General features: G+C 36.9%; 1 protein-coding gene across 2 annotated transcripts in view; it reads right to left on the reverse strand.

The window, feature by feature from the left end:
* LOC104746551 (ABC transporter C family member 8) overlaps window positions 1–5,565 on the reverse strand; it is a 6,693-nt gene extending 1,128 nt beyond the window's left edge. The window contains exons 1-10 of one of the 2 annotated variants that reach the window (XM_010468054.2): window positions 5,190–5,565; window positions 2,960–4,911; window positions 2,543–2,863; window positions 2,375–2,461; window positions 1,682–2,293; window positions 1,425–1,589; window positions 1,043–1,337; window positions 671–885; window positions 278–583; window positions 133–196 (exon numbers count right to left, since the gene is read on the reverse strand). In XM_010468054.2, the coding sequence (XP_010466356.1) occupies window positions 133–196; window positions 278–583; window positions 671–885; window positions 1,043–1,337; window positions 1,425–1,589; window positions 1,682–2,293; window positions 2,375–2,461; window positions 2,543–2,863; window positions 2,960–4,911; window positions 5,190–5,205 (4,033 nt within the window). In that variant the 5' untranslated portion in view covers window positions 5,206–5,565. Of the gene's footprint in view, window positions 1–132; window positions 197–277; window positions 584–670; window positions 886–1,042; window positions 1,338–1,424; window positions 1,590–1,681; window positions 2,294–2,374; window positions 2,462–2,542; window positions 2,864–2,959; window positions 4,912–5,189 lie in introns of those variants that run through there. The other variant, XM_019237129.1, reaches the window with a different exon arrangement.

Here is a 7,458-nt window from a genome sequence, read left to right on the forward strand (position 1 = left end):
TCTCTGTCCCACGCTCCAGTTCTCTCCTTCATCACTCACTTCTCATTTCGTCCCACCAATAACAAAAGATGAACATTAGTGTAACGTCCCATTTTGTGAAGTGAAATAAAAACATTACTGTTTTCCAATTACCTGAAGAATCAAGTTTGCTAGGCAGGTTGCTAATCGTCGTCTTGAGCTGACACTTCTCAAGAGCCTGCAAAAGAAATAGTTTTCTTAGGAAGGTTTTTAATCTTTCGATTTAGAAATCTCATTCTTGTTTCTTATTTCACCAGACCTTCCATATCTCATCGTCGGAGTAAACACCTAAAGGATCAAGGTTGGTCCTTATGCAGCCACGGAAAAGAGTTGGTTCTTGAGGAATGATGCTCAGTTTCATTCTCAGGTCCTTTAAGCCAATCTTACTTATGTCAATGCCATCAATCAATATGCAACCACTTGCTGGTTCTACCAAACGAAACAAAGCACCGATTAAAGTGCTTTTTCCACTTCCCGTTCTCCCAACAACTCCTACTCTTGTCCCTTCCCTGAATGTGCAAGAGATTCCTTTGAGAACTAACGGAGCATTGGGACGATATCTTATCTGAAACAAATATATGACGCAAATCAATGCCTTTAGCATAATTACTACTTATTACTATCATCTTGTAACACATATGTTTCTGCTAACCTTAAGCTCCTGCAAGTGAATTGTACCACTGGAAGGCCATGAGGAAGGTGGTCTTCTATCCTCCACAATTGCAGGAGCTTCTTCTGGTATATTCATATATTGTTTTATCCTCTCTACTGATATGATTGAATTCGATAAGGTGCAATACCATCGGGTCAGAAACACCTGAGTTAGTGTCAGTGTTAATGCATAGGAGAGTGAAAGCCCAACGAGGCCTGCAACACATAAGCACACGTTCATGCAGAACTTTTCAGAAACACAGATTTTTTCGAACAAAATCTCATGTGAAATGTGAAATGTGTAATTACTACTTATTACTATATTGACATAAGCTGTGAAATGTGATGTGAAGAGTTAAAAGAATTCATGTACCTGGAGATATGTAACCCTTGGGGATAAGGATAAGCAGAAGTGCACAAGTGAACAAGGTCACATTCTGCAAAGTCTCTATCCTCAGAATCACCCACTCCATGGCTGCATTGGACAGAAAGAATAGCACGGCATCTGCATCAACTAGTTGTAAGTAGTTTTTGAAGAATCTCTCTACCGTTCCAAAAGCTCGTATTGTCACCACTCCAAGTGAGGTTTCTGCAGCATAATTCATCACTGGAGCTTTGGTTGTTCCATTGATTCTAATCAGCTCCCTCGCAGAGGCTAGATAGTAATCCTTTAGTTTCAACGAAGAAGCGGGTGTTAATTATGACTTCTTTGCTGCATAAATGAACTGAAAAAGAAGTAATATGGCAACATGTACCTGAACAACTTTTGTGGCTGCCAAAGCAAGAAGAGCTATGATAATTACTTGCCATGTCACATATGTCATGATGATAAGAGCTGCAGCGAGCTCAACAACCGGTGCTACCACAAATATGAATGCAAATGGGATGTCAAAGTCCAAGACGTTCAAATCAGACGAAGCCTGCAAATGTTACATTGAGCTGTAAATGTATTCATACATTGAGCTGTAAATGTATTCGTATACATGATTCATAGACATGAAAAGCATCTTACTCGAGTAAGAATGCGCCCAATGGGAGTAGAATCAAAGAAAAGCATCGGGGCTTTAAAGACTGCATTTGTGAAACCAGAAAAGAAGGCTTTAGAAGCTTTTAGTCCAAGATGAGCAATCGTAACAGCTCTCGTGTATACGAAACCAGCACTAAGAGTTGAGATAATGCTATAGACTCCTATAAGCATTGTATTAGTGAGTTTAGGGATCCCTATGGCAAAAGCCAGCCAGTATGTTGATGCAGCCTGGAAAACTACAAAGCCAACCTGACCCAACACACTTGACCATAGAAGACACCATCCTCGAGACACACGGATATAGTCCAAGAAAGGTTTCAACCCAACATCACCGCTCTCTTTTTCTTCTTCTTGTGTAAGTTGTACCCCTGGAACATCCGTTGTGTTGATCTCTTCTTCGATTTTTTCTACAACCGTCATGTTTCTTATCTCTTTGTCTCGACCCCCTTTCCTAAGATCTCCGAGGCTTTCATTACTCGCTAAAGGTAATACAGTTACTGCATCATTATGAGCATTCACCAGCTGTTGGAATGCAGTCCCCAACATTAAGAGCTCCTCATACTTTCCTAACTGAGTAATTCTTCCTTCCTCCATAACCTGATTAAGATCATCAATGAATTAATAATCTAACAGTCAAGACATACAGTTTTTTTTCACTTGGTGCCAATCAAGTTTTACCAGAATTTGATCAACGTCTGAGAGAAACTCGACTTGGTGAGTGACTAGAATGACAGTTTTTCCCTTTAGCGCATCCTCAACACATTTCTGCAGTAACAGTTCAACATAATAAGAAGCAGTCATTAATAAAAGCTTCTTTCAATGCAAATATGAAATGTTCTCACTTACATGAAAAAGAACTCCAGCTGTATGAGCATCCACAGCACTAAAAGGATCATCAAGGAGGTAAACATCGGCGTCTGCATAGACAGCACGTGCCAGCTGAATCCTTTGCTTTTGTCCTCCGCTCAAGTTAATCCCTCTTTGTCCTATTTCTGTGAGGTCACCATGTCCAAAACCGCTCATATCTTTATCCAACGCACAAGCTTTTATAGCAGCATTGTATCTTCCTGCTTCCATGGACTTCCCATAGAGAATATTGTCCCGGATGGTACCACTTTGAATCCACGAGGTCTGAGAAACATAAGCGATGGACCCAAAGACTTTTACCTGAATCCAATTGGACAACATCAAGGAAACAGTTTTGAACAATTTAGTATACTAAATGAACAAAGCTAAAGTCAGCTTGGTGGCTGTTTTGCTTACAGTTCCAGAAACTCTAGGTATTTCTCCAAGTACTGCATGCAACAGCGATGATTTTCCTGCCCCAACTGGTCCACAAACCGCAACTTTTTGCCCATGCTTAATTTCCAAATGTATATTTTGAAGAGTTGGAATCTTAGTTTCTGGATCCCAACTGAAGTTGCCTGCTTGTATGTCCACTGTTGTTCCAGATTTCTCTAGACCACTTCTTTCAATTTCATCAATCTTTAGCTCGTCATCAAGCAAGAAGTTATTTAATCTGTTGAAAGAGACATTGACTTGGATGATAGCAGAAATTGCCTCAGGTATAGTTCTAACAGGCTCTGACATAACTCTTAGGGTAGCTAAAACCGTGAAAATGGTGCTTGCGTTCAGCGGCGCGCTCTTGAATAGAGCACATCCCACGAAAACAACAGAAGAAACTATTGTTGGAGACATCCAATAGAGGAAAGTACCAAAAGCCTTTGTCAGCTGAGCCTTTGCCAACCATATGAATTCATCATCACGACATGATTCTATCTTTTTCTTGAACTCCTCTTCCCATGACTGCAGCTTAATAACTTTCATGCTGTTCAAAATCTCTGAGGTGGACCTCAATCGTTTATCTTGTGCTATCATGAACTGGGTCTGGCAGTTCTGTAGCATCTTTGCGAATGGCAGATTAAGGAGACCACACAGGAGAAGAAGAATTAAACCAGGAAAAGCTCCTGCTCCAACCACTCCAAAAAGTACAGCTGTAGAAAGCAAAAGCTGCAGTGTAAGGCTCCATCCCGAGTGGAACCACCATAAGAATTCTCCCATACGATATGCATCCACGGCGATATAATTCACAATCTCCCCAGAAGAATGCCTTTTCCTCCCCAAACTTGATAGCTTTAGCTGCTTTTTGTATGCAGCCACCATTAGCGCTGATCTAATCCTCATTCCTGATCTTCTTGATGCAAAATACCAATGTCTCATTGACAAAGATTCAACTAGCTTCAGCATAACTAGACAAGCTAAGTTGAAGAAACCATTGCGGAGATCCCTGTGGTCACTGTTTGCATAATCCACAAAGACATATAGCATTAATGGAAGAGATACAACCGCAACTGTTCTGAAAAATGCACAAACTGTTATGAATATGTTCTCCTTGAAGTAAACTTTTACAACGGCTCTAAACACCAAGTTTCTTTCCTTAGAGTAGCTTCCATCTGCAAGAAGCGTATCCCATGCTTGAGAAAATTTATTGTAAGCTAATTGAGCCTCATCCTCAGGGACTACAGTTGGGATATCTTCTCGGGATAATGGTTTCTTGAATCCCAGCGAGAGTAAAGGATTCATCCAAGAGAACGACAACATACTGAAAAATCCAGCTGTTGCTAACCTTGCCGGTTCTTTTCTAGGATTTTCAGTTAATAGAGGATCAGATAGTCCTGTTTCACTGCAGTCTTGAGCTGCTGCAGAAGAGGATCTCAAATTCATCCAGGAGCAAAAGAGAAGCAAAAGACTCATGGGCGAGGTAATGACATCGAATATTTGGAAACCATTTCCCTGCAAAAGCATCTCACTCTTTGCTGCTAAATCCAACAAAGCAAAAGACACCCACCAAACAGATTCAAGAATCCTAGTCCACTTGGAGCCATTAACAAGCATCGAAACCGCAAGTGAGACCCAAATGATCCCTTCAACGAAGCAAGCAACCCATGAGATTTCATTGACGTCAACAGCACCATGAATCAGACTGTTTAACCCAAAACCAAGAAAAACGATGCTAGTAATAACACAGCATATAGTAGCAACCACAAAGACCCATCCTTTCTTGCGGCGCCTGACTACAAAATGGTTGGAAACACAACCAGCTATCAAGAGCAAGTAGAAGATGGAGAGAAACAAGAGATTTAAGATATCTATAGCTGTTCGTTGGAAGCAAGAAGAAGCCAAATTCAGTTCAACGTCACACCATGGAACGCTCCCTGCATTATTATACAAAAAAAAAAAAAAAAAAAAAAAACCCATCACAAGAGATAACAGTTAGCAAATCATAATACACAGTTTATAATAGTTTTTTCCATGTTTGTCTTTTAGAGGAACACAAGAAGCCAAGTGGGGTGATTCTATAGATAGTATCAATGATTGAACATATACAGATTATTCTAAAACTCTGTTAGATTCTAAAAAGTTTGTATTTTTCCTAGGAAAGAACCTCAAACAAGACAAAGTAGCAATGAATGGTTGAGTAAAAAAATCGTACCAATTGAAACCGCCATTGTAGAAGCAAGCGACAGAAGAGCTCAATCAAAGAATAAAGCTTGGGCCTTTATGACACCAAGACGTGAGGTTGATGTTGTTCGCTTATGTAAACGACGTATCCAAGTCCACATCTAAAATGACTGAACCGAAATTAAACGGCTTATCTGAATTGTACTTTGATTACGTAATCGCTTACGTAATCTCGAATTCATGAATTGTATGCCACTGTGACTGACTACAAACGAGAGGCACGAGGTGGGGGTAGGGGGATCTCTTACCATTTAATTGGGGAGGATGAGAAAGACAAAGAAGGAAAACTCTGTTTTTTTGCTGAACTTACGGTGGTCACTGATATTTTTGTCGTGAGCATTGTCACTAGAGTCGCTCTCTCTCTACATTGCACTTCTTCTTCTTCTTCTTCTTCTTATACCAAAGTATTTGGATATTTGTTGTTATAATTGCTGCGAAAACGTACGAAAATAATTAAAACCAAGTGAATAAATCTTTGTAATATACTTTTCATTGGAGACTATTTATATAAAAATTCAATGTAAGCAAGAATTCTCTTCATTTATTTCTGCCACCGTATTATAATTTTCATTGTTTTTTCTTTTTGTATTAATTGAAAAGTAGGCCCAAATAATTTATGTTTTTTTTTTTTGTAGTCTACAATTTACTTGGTTTTCAATTTTTATAAATTTTGGCTTTATTTGTTCAAATAGACAAATACTATATAAACGGTTCGTTTCATTTTGGAATAAAGAAAGGTTGTTTTAAAAATTTAACAAGTTATATTGGTTTATTAACAAAAAAAAATTGTTTTGGTAAATAAAGCAGGTAAGCAATGCAACCTACAGATTCGGTTTTAATCGTGTATATAATTTGTCATGCATTGAACTATTTGCAGTAATGTATAAATATTATCACACTAGTCTCTGTCTAAAAAAGTATTAAATCTTATTTCAGGGAGAGTTATTAACTAATAAATTTTAGAAAATATGCATAAAATGGCAATGAAACCAAAAAAAATTAAGTAAAAAGAAAAAAAAAACTAGCCATGGTGTCATAGTACACTCTATCTCTTTAATTACAATTACTCTTACTCATTTTATATTACATGTTATTTTCCAAAACAACACATAAACTACCTCAATTATTCTAAATTTTATTCAAAATGTATTAAATATTTTAAGTTATTTTTACATATGAATTCAAGAAGAACATCTGAAAACAAACGTATAATACTCACTCTGTTTCACAAAGAGTGTCATTCTAGAGAAAAAAATTTTGTTTCACAAAAAATGTCATTTTACATTTGCAATGAGCGTTTTAATGCTAAAATTTTTTTTTTACCCATAAACTCAAAGCTATTTTCATTGAATTTTGATCATTAATCACTTAATAAATAGGCACAAATATGTATAGTTCAAATTTTTCTTAATTTGTGTGAAATGTGTCAAAATTACACTCTTTGTGAAACAGAGGGAGTATTTTATAACAAAATTATGTTCACCTCGTAATCTCAATCAAAATAAATTGAATTCAATAAATGAACTGACGTGGTAGTTATTTAACATATGACCTTGTCAGTGTCTTCATCAAAGCAATTTTAAAAGTAAAAATGTTTTCACATAAACAAGTGTTGCTTTCTCTGATTGACTGGAATAAATTAAAGCATTTGTTGCGGTCTGCAGGTTCAAACCTTCAAAACCCACTAAAGGTTTACGTTTCTCAGTTTTAAAATTTACGGTTTCTGTGATACTATAGACGATGGTAAAAATGAATCAAATGATGATGATAAGTGCTGATGTGTTTTGAGTCTTGAAAAATTGAGTTAACATTGGTGCCCTTTTGGGACGTCCAAGTTCATTCAGGAAGCTTCTGGATGCGTACACTACAAGAAAAACGTACATTGTTAGCTCGGAAAATATGCTATCATATATAATACATAGCGATTTTATAAATGCTATGATATCGGCAGCTATGGTAGATACTCCATCTACGATAGCGTTATTTTTCTAAGCTATAATAAGTTCCTATACAATAGCGTTAGTTAAATGTTTTAATTTAGTGTTTTCGTAGCAATATCTGGATGCCGTAATTTATATTTTCATAACAATTTATAAAAAATTTCAATTTTTTCTAACAACTCAAATTGGGTGCTATGATATATCATTGTACAATAGCAAATATTTTTTGCCGTAATTTATGTTTTCATAACTCTTTTTCGTGTTATATTACCTTATTACATAACTAAGTTTATTCGCTAT

Source organism: Camelina sativa, chromosome 15 (assembly GCF_000633955.1).
Source record: "Camelina sativa cultivar DH55 chromosome 15, Cs, whole genome shotgun sequence".
Classification (NCBI taxonomy): domain Eukaryota; kingdom Viridiplantae; phylum Streptophyta; class Magnoliopsida; order Brassicales; family Brassicaceae; genus Camelina; species Camelina sativa.